General features: G+C 43.3%; 1 protein-coding gene across 6 annotated transcripts; it reads right to left on the bottom strand.

Annotated features, from left to right (window-relative positions):
• Positions 1 to 1,798: 1,798 nt before the first annotated feature.
• On the bottom strand, positions 1,799 to 19,303 carry LOC147007545 (uncharacterized). 6 transcript variants are annotated; one of them, XM_085866947.1, is made up of 7 exons: positions 18,801 to 19,303; positions 14,569 to 14,729; positions 8,379 to 10,736; positions 3,172 to 3,228; positions 2,987 to 3,069; positions 2,552 to 2,709; positions 1,799 to 2,317 (listed from the first exon to the last, which is right to left on the bottom strand). In XM_085866947.1, the coding sequence occupies exons 1-3, from the start codon at positions 18,948 to 18,950 to the stop codon at positions 9,044 to 9,046; spliced, it is 2,004 nt and encodes a 667-aa protein (XP_085723073.1). In that variant the 5' UTR covers positions 18,951 to 19,303; the 3' UTR covers positions 1,799 to 2,317; positions 2,552 to 2,709; positions 2,987 to 3,069; positions 3,172 to 3,228; positions 8,379 to 9,043. The 6 variants fall into 6 exon arrangements, with proteins under 6 accessions (XP_085723073.1, XP_085723075.1, XP_085723074.1 ...); XM_085866949.1 differs by having other exon boundaries at positions 3,003 to 3,069; XM_085866948.1 differs by having other exon boundaries at positions 2,987 to 3,066.
• Positions 19,304 to 22,500: the final 3,197 nt, after the last annotated feature.

Genomic DNA, 22,500 nt, shown 5'->3' with positions numbered 1-22,500 from the left:
TTACCGATATAACTGAGCTGGAGGAACCTGAATGTTGAGTGCGATCGTTTTCCAAATCCGCAACAATATATCGTTTTTGGCCCTGTCTCTCTCAATGGTGAAGAATCACTTTTAAAATTCTCGTATCCAGATTTCACCAATATCAAATCAATTCTTCTTTGTCACATACCCATCCTGTCCACCAAATCCATTCCAAATCTTTTGAGATATCCTGCTCACAGACAGACAGACGAAGCGACAGAGGTGCAAACATAACCTCAATCCCCATTCAGTGGTGGAGGTAACAAGCTGGATACAAGCTCAAACACTGATCTGATGTCTGAACAATACTCTGGTGCTAAAAGTGCTGTGAGATGTGGTGATACCATCTCTGACTTATTTCCAGTTGTTACTGGAGTTTGCCAGGGGTGTCTCCTTGCCTCCACACTTTTCAGCGCTTGCAGGGACTGGATTCTGGGGAGGATGTCTGAGAGATCAAGCTGCATCGTTTGGGAATGTCAAGATCTCTGACCTTGATTTTGCAGATTATGCAGTCATCTTTGCGGAGACTCTGGATATCCTTGAGGAGGCCCTCGAGGTGCTGAATGAGTCAGAGCCGCTGAGATTATGGGTTTCCAGGGTCAAAACAAAGATCCAGGCTTTCAATGTCATCTTGGATGCTGCTTTCTTGTCTGTACTTGTTTGTGGCGAGGATGTTGAGGTCAAGGAGAGATTCACTTCCCTCGGCAGTGATAGTCAGGTCTCTGCTGGCTCTGAGCCAGAGGTCAATAGATGTCTGGGTCGGGCCTGGGGAGTCATAGATTCACTGGATCATGGCGTGTGGCAATGCCAATACCTGTGTGGAAGAATGAAAGCAGAGGTCTTCAGATCCTTGGTGCTTCCAGTCTTGTTCCACAGATGGGAGAGTTGGACTCCAACCAGGTATCTGAGACAGAAACTTAATTCCTTTGGTACCAGGTCTCTTCGGCCTTGGCCATCGCTGGTGGGACTTTGTGTCCAACGATCGGTTGCTGACAGAGGCTCAAATGAGATTTGTTACCTGCATCATCCGTGAGCGTCAGCTGCGGCTGTATGGCCATGTCTCGTTTTCTTGACACTGATCCTGCTCACCAGATTCTCTCAGCGAACGAGCCTCGTCAGTGGAGGAGGGCAATGGGTCGACCATGTGCCTCGTGGTTGCAGCAGGCTGATCAACATCTCAAGGTGATGGGGATGGGTCAGACATCTGTCTGGGGGATGGACTGACGGAGGCCCCTGTAGTGCCGGTGGAAAGTGGACGCAGCAAAAGGCTGTTCTGGCGCATGCTCCCATACCTGATCTGACCTGGGTGATGGAGATTGTGGTCAAGTTTCTGTGTGTAGTTTTGGAGAAGTTCCCAGTGTTTACATATATCTTGATTAACGGACACCACACAATGATTATACCCCACCTGGACAATTTTTTTTCCATGTGACATAAAAATGGCTGGCATAATTTCCACCAAATATTACAAACAGGCTGGAGTACCTCGGGTTCGGTGACGGACAAACACCCCCCCCCCCATTCCCGATGAAGGTGAGGAGCCGAAACGACCTTTCAGGTCAACATACTTTCATTTACAACCTTACCGAGATTCTAACGTGTGTACACCCAAAATTTGAGGTCTCTGGGTGCTTCAGTTCGTGGATGAAAGAACAACAAACAAATGTACAAACATTTGAAATTTTTACAGGTTTTGTAATCCCCTCGGAGCCATTTTCATAACAATATTTTAGACACCATTCCTTTGACTTGCACATTATATGATTTGAAAGGAGAAGAGATTTTCGGTTAATTTATTCGCAGGAATAAAAAAATAACAAAATTCACAATCATAAAAGTCATCAAGGAAGAATTTCCCGAGTCATCAAGGTAGAACTCGTCCACTGGATCATTGAGGTACAACTGATCCACTGGGTCATCGAGGTACAACTCGTCCACTGGGTCATCGTGGTACAACTCGTCCACTGGGTCATCGAGGTACAACTCCTACACTGCTTCATCGAGGTAGAACTCGTCCACTGGGTCATCGAGGTACACTGGTTCATCGAGGTAGAACTCGTCCACTGGGTCATCGAGGTACAACTCGTACACTGGTTCAGAGGTACAACTCGTACACTGGTTCATCGAAGTACAACTCGTACACTGGTTCAGAGGTAGAACTCGTACACTGGTTCATCGAGGTAGAACTCGTACACTGGTTCATCGAGGTACAACTCGTACACTGGTTCATCGAAGTACAACTCGTACACTGGTTCATCGAAGTACAACTCGTACACTGGGTCTCAGCTGAAGGATGCTTGGAGAACAAAATAAGTGATAGACAATGTTGGAGTGTAAATGTGTTTGTGCAGTTATGAAGTGACACATGGTGAAGAGTGATGAACAGCATACAGTGATGAAGTCATGCACGACGTACACTCCGTGCAGTGATGAAGTCACACACGACGTACAGTGATGAAGTCACACACGACGTCCAGTGATGAAGTCATGTACGATGCGATAAAATAAAGTCTCTGGATGGTTTAAGTACCTGTACTTCTGGAGACTGATGTTTATGTTTTTAAATCTTGGATCAGCCGTCTGGAAGAGTCTGATGTTTCTTCTTACATTCCTGGAGCTTGTACGACGGAGTGATGATGTATCCACTGCCAAACATCACATCTTCTCCAGTCGCCGTCACTGAAACTTCTTCCTCCACACACACATCAACAAAAGGATGTCAAAATCCCTCAACACCATTGTCATCATCATCTCCATCATTATCATACCTTCCAACACAATCCTGGAAATATTATTTCCCATCAATTGTTTTCTGCATCTCAGTTAAATTCTCTTCTTTCTTTTACATTCAATTTCACATCTTTATTTTCTTCATCACAAACTCCCACTGGATTTTTCAAACAATTAATTTTAATGATCATCCAGGTGTACGCCATGATTTTGATATGGATACATTTGCACTCACGCCAGACTGCTTCCACCTGGAAGATTTGCTTGCTGCTTCTCTGGATTCGAGTTCAGCAAAATATTTGTTTGTCCTCAACACTTCTGAGGCACAGACAAAATGGGACATGATGCAGGGGAATAACATGTTGTTTAGACAAAGTTTGGAATAATTTGTGATGTAAGACAAGAATCTTAGCAACTTACGTTCCAACCGGTGGGATGGTTTCAGGTGAGCAGGAAGGAGCACCTCTTCTGAGGAGTCTTTGGATAAAAACAAACAACAGAAATATAAAAGATTAAATACATTGATATCTTCATCAGTTTGATAACTTGTTCAGAAAAGGTCACAGAAGGAAATGTATGGATGTAACAGGTAATCGATGAAATAGTCAAGGAGCTATTTCCCATATCGGCCTTAAAATAAGGTCTTGCTCAACCCACACTACATACAAGGTCTGAATGCATATTGTGACGTCCACGGGACTTGAACAGTCCCGCCAATGTAGAATGAGCCGAAACGATGGAGGCGGTTTATTTTTTTATAACCCAAAGCTGGCGGTTTTAATCGCTCTACCGCAAACGGGACGAGGAAGGTGGCACGAGTCGCTTTTCACTGAGTTAATAACGTCTATTTCTCGAACCAGAAATAATAAGACTCGGCAAGAGGAGGGATCCGGGGCGATTCGACGGGATGGTGGTGTGGGTTCGGGCGTGGGGAAAACACAAACAATTCCAATGGATATACAAATCTCAAACCCTCTAAGGCGCCAGGTACACACACACACACACACACACACACACACACACACACACACACACACACACACACACACAAAACATAGCTGGTCCTGGTGGTCAGGCTGGCCCGTGGTGTAGACGCAACAGTCCCTGGATTGGCGTCGGACGAGCTGGCGTTGCGCTCGTGAGGGGCGGGTGACACCGTGGTGCTGTCGACCTCCTGGTGTCGGCGCAAGTCCGCTCACAGCCGCCAGGGAGCTAGTTCTGGCGCCAAGTTGTGAGCAGGAGAGGGAGGCAGGTCCGCCCGCCGTTCGACCCCGTACTCTGAGCCAGCAGAACCCCAGAGCCAACCGAGGTGAGGCACGAGGCACAGCAAGGCCACGAGACACGATGAATCCAGGATCGAATCAGCGCAACAAAACAGCACGCTCCCAGCACAACAGCCTCCACCAAAACGGTTTTTCTTTACCGATCTTCTTCCTCCCCCCTTTTCCCCGAACAGAACCTTTTTATCCTCGAGTCCTCGTCACTTCCAATCAAGCCGTTTTATGGCCCTCCGCCAATCGTGATCACGGAGCGGAGCCATCCGCAGCACTGTCCTGTGATGTCACGGCAAGCCTCCAGGGAATACTGAAAGGGTTTACGCAGACACACTTACCCTATCCCGTCTCCCTATCTAATTACGTGACAATTATCATTCCCCCCTTGAAGAAATGGACATTTACTAGACAACTTATCACCACTGAATTGCTACTTATTACATCGAGATCCTGGTAAACTCGAACAGCATGGCATACCTAATTAAACAACCTAATTACCCTTTGAATGCATACCCCCCCTCAAACGTAACAATATTATGTTAGGGCAACCTCTCCTGAGCAGTTTTATGGTGGGTGTCACTTCAAATTGTGGTGTAGCATTTTTTCAACAGGCCAATTTGTATGGTGGGGGTCAAATAAAGTTTTTTTCCCATCAATGGGAGAATGTGATCCATGGTGGGTTGCTTTACTAGGTTGTATCTTTTGAACTGGTTCATTCCAATAATTATACAATGTATGGATATAAAGAGAAGAGATTGGTGCATCCATATAAATTACTGTCAGTGAAATATTATTCGAAATTCATATGTAGAATCCCATAACGTAACAAACATGTCGTAGAATTCATCTGGCAAATCGAAAAAGTGTGTTTGTGGTTTTGTATTTATCTGTTTGCTGAATGTCTGTTGAATGCATAATTTTTGTGCCTTCATTACATGTACATTCATAATATGAATGTACAAAATGTATTATTTGTGATCGAGACAATTTGCCTGTTAAATATACGTAGCTCGACCGCGTTGGCAAAGAACGGATCCTAAATCATCTGTGGTTTACACATGTTCCATTTTGAAGAGTCATGCTTTTTGCTGATTGTTATAATCACAATTCTTTTCGTTTCAGGAAGTTGAACAGTTCCAAAAGTACCTGGACGTTCATCTTGTCCTGTTACTAATTTGTCTTCTGTGCTCCAGACTGCAGTCTGTGAGGGATTAAACCTCGTATGATTTCGTAGATTTGATGGAGACATGGATGACGATACCAGCAGTGCTTGCATGCTTCCTGTTTTCCACCACGAAAACGGAGAAAGAGAACAAACAATGACAAATGTGTACTCTGTCAAGAAGATTCAGAGGATGTTCTTCGAAAAGGACAGAGCAATTCCATAGAGAGGCTCGTTTCTGCACTGCAGTGCAGGCAAGATGAGTATTATGAGCGACTGCTTCCAGATTTAGAGACTAAAGACCATGGATGTATTCTGGTATTCAAATTGCTACAAGTCCTGCACGAGCAAACATGATCTCGATAATACTGCGAAGAGAAGAGGACATCTCTGTCGCCGTCTGAAGTTTCAGGATCGGATACGATGGACGCAGATCAGCTCGGGAGACGGTCCAGATCACAGTCGAGTCTTGTAGACTGGTCAAAGTGCATGTTCTGCAAGAATAGGTCCCACAAAAAAGTGACAGAAATGCTGAATGTTAGCACATTTGAAGTTTGTCAATCTATCGAGGATTCTGCTGAAGCTTTCGGCGATGAAGATATGTTGCATATAATCTGTGGAGTAAACGGTGACCTTGTGGCAGCTGAAGCAAAATATCACAAAATATCAAAATTATGCTTTTCAAAGTACACCAGTAAGTCAAACATCAAACATCACACTTTTAAGGCCAGCGAAAATGAAGATCAATACACCAGCGCTTTCCGGGACTTAATTGATGGCCTTAAAACAGATTTGAAGCATGGCAAGGCAGACGATCTGCGCAATCTTCTTGAAAAATATCAACGTCTTCTCGTAACACACGGTGTTGACCACGAAAAGGCCATCAGATACACAAAGCAACATTTGAAGGTCAGATTGATGAGGCATTTTGACGATGAGGTGGTATTCCACCAGCCCCGAATTCGAGAGCAATCAGAACTGATGTATGCAAGCTCAATATCACTGCAAGATGTTCTGAATGCAGCCTTCAAAAAAACATTTGAGCCCCATGAAGACGAAGATTCTTCCGCTGATGAACAAGTTTTGCATCAGACAGAACGCACTAAACTTCTGTATCGTACTGCGATGCTGATCAGAGGGGATATTGCTGAGTGCAATGGTATTCCTGTCAAGCCTTTGAACACGGACGATCTGAGTCTCATCACAGCGAAATCACTTATACCAGACAGTGTATACTGGTCCTTACGCTGGGTAATTTCGGCTGATGATAGTGACAATGCTGGGATCTTTCCAGCAGAATGCAAGAATCAATCAGAGGAGAGGAAGGTCATCATGGTGGCGCAATATCTACTTCATTGCTCGTCACATGCACGAGCTAAGACTCCGAAGCACACCAGTCTCGCCATGGCAGTTCGTTACAGAACTGGTTCAAAGGAATTGATAACATTGCTGAACCGAATGGGCCACTGTTCGTCCTACGATGAGAGAGAGGCTATTGACTGGCAAAGGAGATTCTGGCTAAAACAGAAGAAATTGGAGTTGTCATTCCATCGAACATCTGTTCTGTTGTCTTCATCCAGATGGCTGGTGACAATAATGACATTAATGAGGAGACGCTGGATGGGAAACACACCACCCATGCCACAACTCTGGTTCTGTATCAACGGGGGCAATTTGGGCCATTACCAAATCACACGCCGATAGCTGACCATTCTCAGAGGAAGAGATCTCTCGACAGCACAATCATGCTACAATCGATGCAACAGTTCAGCGCATACGGCAAAAAGCCAAGTGTTGTCGATTTTGTGGATAAGGCACATGGGAACTGGTTACAGTACTTAGAACCTGTCCACACATCAGCATGTGTGGTGGATCTGGCTTGGGCATTGTGTCGGCTTTGCCCCACCAAACTATTTGATATCAGCATCCCGTCGAATCATCGAGTTGATCCTTGCGAACAGAAAGTATCTGGCTGGAGTGGCTTCCATGCAATGGTGTCCTGTGCTACTTCAAGTAACACTGTTGTTGGATATTGTCCAATGATTGAAGGCTCTCCCACTGAGTATAGCACAATCTATACAGTGATGAAAACCGCACAACAGATGATGGCAAGCCAAGGGCAGAAGACTGTCGTGCTCACATTTCACCTCGCCATCGACGTCAAGGCAAAAGAGATCCAGTGGAGAGTGCCAGATGAGTTCTCAAATTCCATCATTCGCATGGGAGGATTCCATATTGCCCTGAACTTTCTAACTCTTCTGGGAAAAAAGTAAGATAACTCAGGCACTGAAGATCTTCTGATTGAATCTGAGGTCGATGGTAACAGCAGGACAACTTCTCTTCTTCAAGGCAAATCATACAACCGCGGGGTGAGGGCTCACAAACTTGTCATGGAAGCAATGTTCCGTTTAAGGTGGAATGAGTTCATCAAGTGGCTTCCTTCTCGGAGGGGACATTCAGCCACAACAGAATTCCTCGTCAATGACACAGTGGTCGTTGGTATATTGTGTATTTGTGCAACAGATATTTTGATACTTTGGTGTCAAATTTTCATGAGAATAACTGAGAATGCTTCTCTCCACATTATTTGGATTCCTTGTACACATTCTGAATATTACCCCACCCACAGCAACTCGAATCTATATGTAGTATAATCCATTCTCATTCCATCCATGTATATCATGTCAAATTTGAGCGAATAATTTGGAAAATACAGTCGTTTAAATCAACCCACCTCTCAACCTTGATCTAATATTGGTGTGAAAACCTGATTTGACCCCCACTATACAAAATGGCCTGAAGAAAAAAGAACGTGTACCACAATTCGAAGTGACACCCACTGTAGAAATGCTCCAGAGAGGTTGGTGACACAGAATATGCAAACAAACATTGTATGTGGTGTGGGTTGAGAAAGACCTTTTGCCCCTGGGTCTTGCTCCTGGCCAAAAAAGGTGAATCAGGTGATCTCATCCAATCGAAGGTAGTTAAAGTTCTTGTTTTATATTCTGCATGGGGATGACCTTGTCAATAAGTTGCCTTCCCACGAAAAAGTATGATTGCAATTATCTCCTCAATTAAGGATATTCTTCTTCATCAATCTTGGGGTTGGTTGTGTTTTTGATCTTGTGGTTGGTTGTGTTTGCACCCGGTGAGTTCACCCAACCTGTAAAAAGGTAATGAAAAGTTCTCACCTGTTGAAGGTCTTGCATGTTACATGGCTTCGTGTTGTTGCTGGCCGTCATCACGGTGAGGTTTCCGTTCAGGAGGCAGCCAATGAACAATGGAAGTCGGTGATGAATTCCTTTTCCTCAACAATAAGACCCCACCATGGTTTTCTGCAGCTTTGGTGCCTTTACTTTCAAAGTTCAGGTTCTTGTTCTTATTAAATGTAAAATATCCATCAGGAATGAAATCCTTTCCTTGTCTGTACTTTCAAAAAAGGTTTCGGTTATGGCTCCGATGTGATCTCAGGTATTTGGAAGAGACCGTGCGTTGAAGGAAATTGTTTTCAACAGAATATACTCTGTCTTTCTTTTAAAGTGTGCAGTATGAGGAGACTGTATGATGTGAGATGGGAGATGAGGGGGGATGGTCATGATCTACGGAGATGAGGAGGAATGGTCATGAACTACGGAGATGAGAAGAGATGGTCATGATCTACGGAGATGAGGAGGAATGGTCATGATCTACGGAGATGAGGAGGGATGGTCATGATCTACGGAGATGAGGAGGGATGGTCATGACCGACGGAGATGAGGAGGGATGGTCATGATCTACGGAGATGAGGAGGAATGGTCATGATCTACGGAGATGAGGAGGGATGGTCATGATCTACGGAGATGAGGAGGGATGGTCATCATTTACGGAAATGAGGTTCACCCTTGGGCTTCTTGAGGAGGACGACTTTGTCTCCTTTAATGGTGTATCGCCCGTTTGGATCACTTTCTCTCTTTTTATCAAGATCACTCAACAGCATCTCGAGTGTTTCTCTTTGGAGCTGAGTGTAGTCTGGAGTGATGAAAATGTTTCTTGTCCAGAGAGAGGGATCCTTCAAATTCCGTATCTTTTTATTGTTCGTAAGAACCTGATTCCGATCAGACTCGCATCTGAAAACAACTTTCATGGGTCTGAACCTGTTCTCAACATAGCGTCCGATGCGGAAAGTCCGTTCAGGTTCGATCTCCAGGTTCATGGCTTTTATTAATTTTGCCACAGCCTCCTTGTCATGTTCACCTTTTCCCTCCTTCACTCCACGGAACACGAGGTTGTATTTGCGCCTTTCAATTTCCGCTCGTTCATCCTTGAGAAACTCAGACTGAGAAGAATGGTGGGTCTCCCGTTTGGGCGGCAGTCGATGTACATCGTGCTGTTTCTGATGATGTAACCGGTCTGCACAGTGAGGCTTCGGTTGTTGTTGGAGGGCAACACTGTAAAGTTGTCGTTTCTCCAGCCCGTCATCATTCTGAGGCTTCGGTTCAGTCGTCGGCAGCAAATCGACATTGTCCTGTTGCTGCTGTTGCTGCTCCAGCCCATCATTCGTTCCAAGCACTTCTTCCTCGTTTTTCTCATCAAGCTTTCCTGCATTTTGTACTTTGTTCTCTCTTTCCAAGACCTCCTTCTCCCTTAACTCCACGTTATTTTTCCTATCCCTCATCTCTCGTTCTCTTACCATTAACATGAACTCTTTCAGTTTCCATCTAATTTCACGTTGTTTTTGTTCTTCCCGGTGCTCTCTCTCTCTAACACGAGTCTCTTCGTCCAATTTAAGCAGCCGGTACTCTCCATCTTTAAACTCCTCTCCTTGTTGGTGCATACGAAGCTGCCGTTTCTTTATCTCCTCATCTTTCCCATTCATGAATACTTCAAAAACACCTTGTCGCTCCATCTCCTGTTCTTGACTGATCTGCAGGTATCGCTCCCGCTGCTGCACTCGTTTCTTCCAGTTATCAATCTCGAACATTCTGTGTTCTACAAACAGCATTTTCTGATCAAGTTCTTTATTTTTGTGTTTTTCCCACATTCGGACTTGGAATCGCTCTTTCGCTCGTGTGGATTCTTCTTTCTTTCTCATCCTGAGCTTTTCTTCATTTTTCCTCTCCTGTTCATTCATTTTTCTCTGCTCTTCTTCATTTTTCTGCCTCTGCTGTTCCTCCTCTCCTCTCTTCCGGTCCTCTTCCTCCTTTATCCATAATTCTTTTTCCAATTTCCGTTGCACATCCTTTTCCATCAACTCATGTTCCATTTGCTGAACAAACTTCTCTCTTTGCAAGAGATTTCTTTCGGTTTCGACCAACTGAGCCTCATATTCCTGAAGCTTTTCTTCCTCTCCTCGTAAAACCTTTTGTTTCTCTTTTTCATATTCCTCTTCCTTTTCTGCTTTGTCGACAATGTTCTGTTTTGCTGTGAACTCCATTTTTTCAGGAATTTCCAGAACCTCCTTTCCCTCTCCTTTCTGAATTTCAAGGTGTTCGGTTTCCAGAACCTTCATTACCAATGGTGGATCGTCTTTTGATTCATTTTTTCTTTTCACTTTACATCGACATCGTAAACTGCAACAAAACAAACAAACATTATCAGTTCAAGGTAAAATGAAGTATTACATCACATGAAAAGTATGGAACACATGGTTTTGTAAAACATAAACAAACATGTTCCACGAGTGTTACAGTTCTGGAGGATACGGAATATGGAACATACAGATGTTACTTAAACAATGTCCTTCGGAACGATGTGGAACCATGAATCACACTTGATTATTTGAAGAATTTCATGTAATGGTGGAGGATGTTATGAACTTAAACATTTGTTTTGCGAAAGAAGGAAATTGTGACTTTTTTTGGAAATTATGTCTGACTTTGCTGGAATTCCATTGGCAGCATTTTTTAATGGCATCATTTGGCGGCCATTTGGATTATAAAATATCCATTTCAGAAGTACTTTGTCCCACAACTTCGACATTGACCAACAAACTATTCCTTGGAAATCAACACGAAGGAGGTGAGTTTTAGTTTATATTCACAATAAACTTGTGCAACATGCATGGGACATCATTCATATTGTTGCGGGCCGGGGACTGGTGGCAAGAATGTCCGCAAGGTGTGGGGAGTTACGTCAATTCCCACCGGACTCTCCGGAATTGGAGGCCGTCGCTCACGGATAACTCCGTGAGGCGGCAGGTCGCTCAACCAACCGTGGACGCCAACACCTCCACCGCGTAGCGTAGGTTCTATTTCTCTGGAACCAATTTACCTAAGTAACCACGCGGTGTCGTCTACAGGGTAACCACGCCCTCGGCACATCTTGCTCGAACCGGGTCACTCGACCGACTGCGGTAGAGTTCCAACGACCGACTACCAACTCCGGTTTGGGTGCAGTCGAGCGGAACTGCCAAAGTCGTGCCGGCTCGGATGAACAGCTTAATGGGAACAAAGACCCGACTAAAACTCAGACCCGAACCATGCTGGCCCAATGAAGGAAAAGACGAAAACGAACTGGGAACATTTCTGCAATAAATTATTTATAATAAACGAGGAAATTTACGTGGCACAGAAAAGGTTTATTGGGGTGTAATGCAGGGGAAAGAAAGAAGATGTAGTGCAACAATTTGCAGCAACTTACAAAGCAGACACAGAACAGACTTACGCGGTAATTATACAGGCAAGATTTACAATGATCGAAAACACGAATACAGTTTCTACTTATTAGACTGGTGCCACACACTCAGACAAAATAATACCAGTTGAGGGCAAAGGCCTTTTGCAGCCAAAGCGGGAGGTGGGCTGAAGTCGCAGTTCTTGTGAGTACCTGAATCTCGGGGAAAGGAATGCTCCATGGTGCAGCACCTGCCAACAGTCGTGCAGTCAGGTCCACAGCCGCCCGTCTGGAGTTTGGGTCCATGGAGGAGCTCGAGTGGGCCGGGACCAAGAGTCGGGCCGTCGGGGCGAGACGTGAGCGGAGCCAAGCAACGGGAACCGCTTCGTTTTCCAACCAACTCCAGCCTCCAAGCACAGAACGAACGACCCCCAAAGAACTCTACGAACGACCCCCAAAGAACTCAAAACTGAGGATGATGTTCTGGTTTATAGACCTCCTTCAGCGGGGCCTTGGTCAAAACTGACGTCACTGTCCGCCCTGATTGGACGGGGCTCCCATGGGTCCGCCCTTTCTGGGCAGGGCATCAGCCAGGCACCGGCGAGGCCTGCCCACTCCACGCGTGTGGACTCGTCAAGAAAGAGTTGGAGCATTTGGCGAAGCCGACTATGAACTGCGACAGCGAAGAATCTGTCTCGGAAAAACGAGCCTCCAGGGACAACAGGTGGATCACGGTACGTTGTTGCCAGCGAACCGAAGGCTGCAAGCACTCGGGTACCATGGATCGCAATGGAGGATGGGATATAAAGATTTATTACCCCAACTGAACAAACATCGCAGCGCACCCCTTCAATCCCACTACACACAAAGAGGGATTCTGTCGACACATATACTTAACGGCATAACTGACTTGGGACACCTGTATGTTGTATGCGTACGGTTCCTAGAACCGTAACAATATCATCAGGTACTGGATATAAAAAAAATTCAATTACTTCACTTGTACATCATAGACGAAGATCACAGAAAATGGACTTTTTAGAATATTCACCGTGGATCAAATTATCATAGAAAGAGCTGCAAGAAAAACTGTCACTCAGTAAATATAAAGAGCTTTGAGGAAACTGTTTGTTAACATTTAACAAAATATGGAGGACAATAAGGAACGACCATTTGGTGAATTGGGAAATGTACTGTAAACACATTTAATAATAAAATCAATCTGAATAGAAAGGAAATCATCATGCGGAATCTATCCATGTCTGGTTATCATTCATTATTTCAGCCAGATTGTTATTACAAAAACAAAAATCTCATTGTTCTTTCACTTGAATAATCATCAACTTCTCATGTTTCATGAGATGATGGCATCTCCCAAAGAGCTCCCGTTCACCAAACCAACAACATATTTTAAACTCTGCTTGCATTGCCAGAGAGGTACTTGTGAAAAGCTTGTTCATACTCAATGCAGAACGTTCAAGGAATCAGCATTTGAAACTTTTCTAAAGTGTGTCCAGAAAGAGGCAGATGATTACAATCCAGAATTTATGTGAGTTGGACAAAGGCTGCTGGAATTACAGCAAACCAGCTTCAAGCTAAGAAAGCTACTTGACACAGAGATTGACATTAAAAAAAACCGAGTCACCTGGATAGAGATGAAAGAAGAAGGAACAAACTTGCTGTTGCTTCATAAGACACAACTTTTCTGACAAAGAGGACAACACAGTGCTTCAGAATCTATAAAGCAGACTCGTTTGAGCAGTACAGTGTTTGTCAAATCAAAATGTGTATTTTGTCAACCAACCAAAGGTGAGGAAAACTCAAAAGTACATGAAAAACTCCAGAAGGGCCAATTCCTGGTAACATGGGAGAAAACAATCCAAGAAATTGTGAACAGCAGTTGATATGATGCCTGGAAAGTTAGGCTTGCGGACGTGCTGTCTTCTGGGGATTGACAGTCTCGTGACATTTTGAACCACCACACGTCCCGCTTCACAAAAAACTGGGAAAAGTACATTCAGCGTCCATGTTGTAAAGCTAAATCAATTGAAAACAGGGAACCAATCATCCAGCCTCCAGTGAGTGTTGTATTTATTGCCACAGACCGAGTTATTCAGTGTTCTTCAAGTCCACGTTGATGAGGGGCAGTGTATCGACATTGCTGGACTGCAGAAGTGCAGATTTTTCATGAATTCCAAGACAGACTTTCTGAAACTTTCCCAGGTTTTTTGACACACAGGTTACTGAATACACAACTATAATTACAAACGGTTTACCAAAGTGAAGGCTAACCAAAGTTATACCCCACCTGTAAATGACCAATGAGGTTTTTACACCAAGTTTTACTTTGATTAATACAGCAAAAGTGGGTTTGTTCATCACAGCCATTTTGAAATCCAAGATGGTCACCATACATAACATCAAGAAAATTAAAATTGTGTGTTTTTAACTTCTTGGCATGATAAATATGGGTATTGCCACCAAAACAGACTTCATATGATATTCACAGCCCAAGTGATAATGAAATTTGGTGGAACATGGTGGCCATTTTGAAATTCAAGATGGCCCCAAAATATTGGATGAAAAACAATGTCACCAATGGATTTTGGACACCTTGTCATCTCCAGTAATAAAACAACATATTCCATATTGAGCAAAAAAACATTCAAGTCCTTGTAATCCAACATAACATCGTACACAACATAGCATCTTCAAATATCAGAGTGATCTTGTTCCCTCGTGGATGAAGACTTGATAAATATTGATGAATAAGTCACTTGTGTTCTTTACCAGTGAATGCAGAGCTTTCTTTTGGGGCTCCCCCTCTTGTTGAACCAACGTGATGGATCAAATGTGATTAAAACATAAAACAAAAGGAAGGAAATTGCGACAAACGTGACGTCACGAACCACAGACATCCCTCCATCCTCAGCAGCATTATTCTCGATAACCTATGGAGATAGACAAGGGCGGGGGTAGGAGGAATGTTTATTTCATTTTAAATTGAACTAAATGTTTTTACAAAACTCAAAAGTTCATGACAAAGCAACAACATTATCTTGAATTTTTTTAGAATACAAACACAATGGCTTGTGGAATGTTCGAGAGTTTATCGTTTGTACGATGTTTGCACAAGGATTTGGGAAATAATTTGGGAATTTGGGAAGTAATGCCGTGACTATTCCTTCATCGACACGACCAGGAAGGAACACTTGCTCTGAAGGGATAAATTCCAAGTTTGCTTGGTGGGGGGAAAGTTAACCTGCAGTTTGTTTCCAAAGATAAACTCTCTTGTTCCTCAACACATCATCACGGCATAACTGACTTGGGACACCTGCATGTTGTATGCGCACGGTTCCGAGAACCGCAACAATAGTCGCAACGACGATTTTAACGTTGCAAAAGGAGTCGCAACAACGATTTTAAGGGCAGACAAGGAAGATTACATCAGGGATTCCATTGGAAAATACCACCTGTCCCTTCGCTGATGGGAATACAATGAGGAGGACCAAAAATAGGGGAGAGGGGGGGGTGGAGGGGGAGCAAGGAGGGAGGGAGAGGAGGGGTGAGGGGAAGGGAAGGCAGGGTGAGATGAGGGGAAGGGAAAGCACACGTGCTGTGGAGCATAAATTATGCACGTACATAACCGTTGGCCAGACACATATGAAGATAGCCACCAGAGCGGGGGGGGGGGGGGTGGGAGTGGGAGAATCAGCAGAGAGAATATGCTATGCTTTTGAACACACACACAAACACACACACGTACACCCTCACACACACCCCTCACTCACACACCAACCCCCATTTTAAATCCTCCGTGCAGGCATCATTTCCAAAACTACAAAGAAAGGGACTCCCATGGTGTTGTGTACCTTCCCCGAGTACAATATGTTGTTATTTCTCACAATCCCCCCTTACCTGTTGTGATGGACGGGACGCTTCACTTCCGAGGATGGTGAGCACGAACAGCGCGATGGGAAACAACATGGCTGGTGCACGGCTATCCATGAACTGAAGATTTAACGACACCGCTCTGTATTAGAGTTCCCTATTGTTGGAATTCTCATTGTGACGTCACAATGGACTGTAGCCACGCCCCCTTTCCCTCGTTCACATTGCTTTTCAACGCTCAGAACGCCTTGCCTCTATTATCTATCCTTTGATAATCCACAAAATAGATATGATGTGTCTTTTTCCGATTTGTGATTTATAAAGAAGGTACTTTTGCAATAAAAGTCGAAATTTTATCCATCTTCAAACTGAGCCATGACGTCACACACGGAAGTCCACCGCGAGATCCGTTTCACATTGAATACGGGTTTCATCGTGGTACGATTTCACTCAAACGTCGAATAATTTTATATTTTTCACAAAAATGCCGAGTCGATGAGTCCTTGGTGCTTGTACAGTACGGAATACAAACCGAGATAGTTTCATGCTCCACCAATGGTGGAAACACCCAAAGTTTGCCAGAAATTGGAAGAGGTTTGTCCGAAATACCCAAGTGTGGATCGGGCCTCAAAATGTTCACTTTTGTGGTCAGAAAATGGTAAAGAGAACTGTTATGAATCAACAGAGATGGCGAAACGTTCTGGTTATCCACCACAAATGAGAGAGGACGCCATCTCCACGATAAGGCGGAAGAAACAGCCGTCGCTCAAAACATGAACACCATCTCCACCCAGCTGCCAGCACATGTACACAGATGATCACTCCCCCTACAACATCCCCCACAACCCTCCATCAACCATCGCCCCCACTCAACCTACCAACACCCCAAACACCCCCCTTCTCTCCACCATCCCCTTACAATCGCCCACCAACTATCAACCCCAAAATACCCACCACATCCTACATCCCCCGCCCCACCCCTCCAATGGGGTAGGACATCGACACAGCACGTACACCGATACGACAGCAGGACATGACTCGGCACGACCTCAAACACAAATGCTGTCACAAGAAAGTTTAAAACGGGATGATCCTGTAATGTACAGGACACCTGGTCAGCCTGTGAAGGAGGGACAAAGCAGTCGTCAGCCATTTTGTCAATGGAGTCCATGCAGCGTCCGTGCCTCTGCAGCGTCCTTGCCGTGCCATGCTGTGTCCGTGCCTGTGCCGTGTCCATGTCGCGTTTCTGCTGTCGTAACACATTAAACCGATTTAACAATGGATACAAAATCCCTTCTAAACCCTCAACTGAAAAACAAAACCCATCAATGTGGAGTGAACATGTGACCGGCCGGTGTTTCCATCCTCACCAACACCTCCATCTTCGTCTCATTTACTCACATCAGGATCAAAACGATTCGGCTCCACAATCCCCCAAATCGTTTCCATCACTAATTTTATCTCTCAATAGTTTATTCCAAATCCCACTGATCAGTTTCAACACATCGAGAACCTTCAGAGTTGCTGATGATGGTGGAATCAGTGTCGGAATCAGAGATCGAAATACACTGTTTCTCTGTGTAAACCAACATTTTGATCAAGTTTCCAAACAAAGATAAACTCTCTTATTCCTCATCACATCCTTGGGATTTCACCTGAACAACCCAAACACCTGGAGGAGTTTTCAGCCTTGTTTTGGGGAAATTTAAATAAATAAATTATATTAACAATGTTACATTATCGACGTTTCAAGATGATGAATTTACTTGTGATGTGATAAAAAGTAAAGTCGGCTCCATGGATGTAAATCTGTGTGTTCACATGATGTTCCCTTTTCTATCACGTGGTGTTTACTGTCACCAATCACTTGGTGAATTGAACTTCAACTCAAACTTCGATCGGTGTTCGACGGAACAACCCATGATAGGCCGCGGGCCAGTGGGACCTACCTTGCACCCCCCACCCCCCCTCCCCCCACCCCTCCCCCGCGACAATTTTTCACTAATACCACAGTGTTCATATATATCCCAAGTATCAGAAAAAGGATGTTCCCAGAAAAATAACTCATTTTCACGATGCTTGATTAAGCGAAGCAATCAAAAATAGACGAATCTCACAAAGATCGGCAAAATGTCAATATCTCTGTCAAATGTAAACATAAAAAAACAAAATTGGTGTCAAATAAAAGCTTATTACACATATTAAAATATATTTTGGTTATGCTAATTAGCTCATGAGGATATTAATGAAATTTGACTTCAAGACAATAATTCCCACCAAAATGCAAGAATTTCCATTTTCTTTCCTTGTAATTTCCGCACGAGTCACTTTTTTGTCAAAAAAACATTATTTAAGTGTTTCCAGATACAAGCCAGGTTGGCAAAAATATATAAAAATTTTGATTTTTTTTAAAGTGGGCTAATTAGCATAAAATACAAAGCACAATGAATCGTTCGAAAATCGAAATCATATTAATCAATAGAATTAATTACCTGGGCCTGATATAATACATAACTGTGACTTATGATGTCTGTTGGTGTTTAAGGGAAACATAACTATTTTCTGTTTGAGTAAAAGTAGTGGAAAAAATTTTCAATGCATTGATATGCTAATTAGGATCCGTCATGATGGAAATTCTCATTTTCGTAAATATCTCAACTTCTGGTGCATGGAAATTTGGAAATGAGGAATCTACACATATGATTGGAGGGTGAAGGGGTAAAGTGAACATGTTTCCTTTGTTGTCAGAGATGTAGAATAATGTTTGGATTGCTTAATTACATGGAAACGGCTTAATAAAGCAGAATGCAAATGAGTTATTTTTCTGGGAACATCTTTTTTCTGATACTTGGGATATATATGAACACTGTGTATCAGTGAAAAATTGTCGCATGGGGGGGGGGGGTGCAAGATAGGTCCCACTGGCCCCCAGCCTATCATGCTCTGAACGGTCCAACTCGTTAAAGGAGCAACCCCTCACTCACACAACCCTCACACACACACCAACCGCCATTTTAAATCCTCCATGAGGACCTGATTTACCAAACTACAAAGAAAGTAACTCCCATCGTGTTGTGTCCCTTTCCCGAGTACAATACTGTGCAATGTTATTTCTCACAATCCCCCCTTACCTGCTGTGATGGACGGGACGCTCCACTTCCGAGGACGGTGAACACCAACAGCGCGATGGGAAACAACATGGCTGGTGCACGGCGATCCACGAACTGAAGATTTAACGATCCCGCTCTGTCTTCAGAATTCCCTATTGTTGGAATCCTCATTGTGACGTCACAATGGACTGTGGCCACGCCCCCTTTCCCTCGTCACATTGATTTATCAACAGAGATATAATTATATATTTTTTGTTCTGATTAATCTCTTCTGGTGAAAACCACGTGATCCAAGGTTGATGAACAACACCAATCCTTTATCTTTGAAATCTTTTCCACCAATGAGAACAGGATTTAAAACGTTCATTGTGATCAGTTTGGGATTCTGATTACAAACATTGTACAACAGACGTGTGTTTATTTTATTTATGTTATTTATGATAAACCTTGTTATGAAGGAGTTTACACACTGAGTAATGGTTCACCTCGTTAGGTCATCTCTTCGAGCATGACCCCATAATATGGGTGTCGATGTCCTTCGATCCGATCCGTCCGTTCACAATGAAGTTGAAGTGGGAGATCTGGTCATTAGTGATCCTGATAGAGGTCGATGAGACGTACACGATGGTATGACTTTCAAGGTCACCGAAGGTCAAGGTCAAGGTCACGAGACCTTTGTCGTTGCGAAAATGACGATTTTCGAATTCTATCTCCTCCGCTATTTCTCAAGCGATCTTGAATTTGATTGTAGCATACGAATCTCTGGGACAATATCTAAATTTGGACGGGCCGGATTTTCGATTTTCGCTTTCGTGTCACGTGACTTCAAAGTTGGCAAAAAATGCGAAAATGACGATTTTCATAATCTATCTCCTCCCACATTTCTCAAGCGATCTTGAATTTGATTGTGGCATATGAATGTATGGGACAATATCTAAATTCGGTCGGGACGGATTTTCGAATTTCGCTTTCGTTTTCGCGTCAAGTGACTTCAAAGTTTGCAAAAACTGCCCTACCTTCAGGAGGCCATATATTCTCGACTGGGCATGGTAAATTTTAGTGAATGGTGTCATTGCATAGCAGCTGACCTTGTATATTTATACATTTTCCGCCGAAGGTGCAAAAGTTTCAAAACCCGAAATGTAAACGTCGGCATTTATTTTCAAAATATAATTTTGTGCACGCGCGCACCAAAATGCCGAGTCATCTTTAACCAAACTGTGTAGTTCGAGCTGCACAGTAATCTTTGGTCATAACTGAACATTGAGAACTTGTGGCATTATAGAGATGACAGTCACCCCCACAAGGGGGTAATTTTTAGTTTATATCCCGTTGGTAGTTTTGTGAATGAACATTCATTTTGTGTGTGTACGTGCATACGTAATAAATAGATAACCTTTCATAGCGAACACAGTGAGCTTCATACTTAACGCGTTCACATGAGAGAATAGGAAACAACAACACAATACCCTGGCAATTTGAAATCCGTGTCGTTGGAAATGACCCTTTAGCTTCTGGTTGTTTTTAAACGCTGCGCGGTGTATAAACACGATTGGGTTTCATTTCTATCCCGTGAATATTTCTAACCACGTGCACATGAGAGAATAGGAAACAACAACAACACAATACCCTGGCAATTGTAAATCCGTGTCGTTGGCTATGACCCTTTTGCTTCCGGTTTTTGCCATGAGGGATGATGCATGCCGGGAGATAAAGGCATCGTCGGAGACATGAAAGACCCAAATATCAGACATGGTGAATATTTCCTCTACTGATTTTAATCAAGATATCTCCCGCATCATCAAAAAATAATTTTTAATTCTGATTTACATTATTTGATCGCTGATCCCGAATCCAGGCCGAAGTAACCTGAATTGCGTATACAGTTGTGAACAAGTTCTTGGGAAAGTCAGAACCGAATGTAAGAAGAATTCTACGTTCGCTTCTCGTATTTATTTTATTAGATGTGATCCTGTTCTTGACGGTGTCCTTGTCCTTGTGAAGGTAATGTTGAGGTCAAATTTATTTTTTTAGATGAGATCCTGTTCTCGGCGGTGTCGTTGTTGTTGTGAAGGTAATGTTGAGGTAATATTTATTTTGTAAGATGTGATCCTGTTCTAGGCGGTGTCGTTGTCCTTGTGAAGGTAATGTTGAGGTAATATTTATTTTTTTAGATGAGATCCTGTTCTAGGCGGTGTCGTTGTCCTTGTGAAGTAATGTTGAGGTAATATTTATTTTGTAAGATGTGATCCTGTTCTAGGCGGTGTAGTTGTTGTTGTGAAGGTAATGTTGAGGTAATATTAATTTTTTTGGATGAGATCCAGTTCTAGGCGGTGTAGTTGTCGTTGTGAAGTGAATGTTGAGGGAATATTTATTTTTTAGATGAGATCCTGTTCCAGGCGGTGTTGTTGTGAAGGTAATGTTGAGGTAATATTTATTTTTTTTCAGATGAGATCCTGTTCTCGGCGGTGTTGTTGTTGTGAAGTCATGTTGAGGTAATATTTATTTTTTTAGATGAGATCCTGTTCTCGGCGGTGCAGTTGTTGTTGTGAAGGTCATGTTGAGGTAATATTAATTTTTTTCAGATGAGATCCTGTTCTCGGCGGTGCAGTTGTTGTTGTGAAGGTCATGTTGAGGTAATATTAATTTTTTTCAGATGAGATCTTGTTCTTGACGGTGTCGTTGTTGTTGTGAAGGTAATGTTGAGGTAATAGGTAAAGTCAGAAGCAAATGTAAGAAGAATTCAATGTTCGCTTCTCAGCTTTGCCTATTCCATATTAGAATCACACCCAACCACCTCGTTCTCTCAACACATCCACGACCCAAGGTGGACGAAGGTGACGTTTCCCCCCATGTTTGTTGTCTGTGTTATCGAACATTAGTCAATAACTATCATGTAGTTCGGTAGAGAGTGATCTACTGCATGTGGAGGGACAGCACGGGGAAAGATGGCGGCCTCGTCACATGACCACAAAATGATCCGTTTAAAACCACCATGGGGTTCATGAACACGAGCGTGGTGATTATTCTCTCCAGCGTTTGGTGAAGAAGGAACGATTGATCGGAGTTGAGCCGGTGTACATTTCGTAAGAGAGCTGACTGAGCTTCATTCTCAAATTTGCGCCCAAAAAGTTTGTTGATCTCATTGGCCAGTGAAGACCATCCGATTTATAAAAAGTGATTTCTTAAGTGCGGCTTTCTTGGGGTTCAGGATTATTTGATCCTTCAAGTAGACCCTTCAAGCCCTTCCAAACTAAACATCGCACCCAAATTGCCCCTTTGGTATTTGGACACATAGTGTGAGATGTGTTTAATTTCATTTGTTAAGAAGTTTTAATCCCTGGGGTTAACGGATAAGAAAGGGATAATTGAAGGTTCATTAAGAGTTCAATCTCAAATTGGTGCCCAACACCCGTTCTGATCTCACAAGATTGCTTTACCCATCCACCAACTAAATTCATCACTTCAGAACGATTTTTGGCTGGGGTTTACGGATAAGAAGGGTCTTAAGGGCGCAAGGGTCTTCACAAAGCCCTTGGAAAAATAATTTGATTGAGCTGATGCCCATTCATTGTCATGATGGGGGGGTCTATAGATAGTTACAAAAAACACAAATAACACAAAAGTACAAGAAAGTACAAAACTGAAACACAGAAACTCAATGGAACACAAATGTACTGAAATGTACAAGCCAGTTACTCGGAAGACGAGCCTTCATCGA

The sequence above is a fragment of the Eptatretus burgeri genome, unplaced genomic scaffold (genome assembly GCF_056783735.1).
Source record: "Eptatretus burgeri isolate ZD-2024b unplaced genomic scaffold, Ebu_testis_v1 Ebu_testis_scaffold_117, whole genome shotgun sequence".
Lineage (NCBI taxonomy): Eukaryota > Metazoa > Chordata > Myxini > Myxiniformes > Myxinidae > Eptatretus > Eptatretus burgeri.
Note: the sequence above shows the minus strand (reverse complement) of the source record. Positions and strands in the feature narration are given on the sequence as shown.

Excerpts from the sequence above, each read along its gene's own strand:
- LOC147007545 (XM_085866947.1), bottom strand. The coding sequence starts at position 18,950 with ATGAGGATTCCAACAATAGGGAATTCTGAAGACAGAGCGGGATCGTTA. Across the intron at positions 14,730-18,800 it reads CGTCCCGTCCATCACAGCAG|GTTATCGAGAATAATGCTGC; the intron begins GTAAGGGGGGAT and ends CTATCTCCATAG. Across the intron at positions 10,737-14,568 it reads AGAAAGCTCTGCATTCACTG|TTTACGATGTCGATGTAAAG; the intron begins GTAAAGAACACA and ends GTTTTGTTGCAG.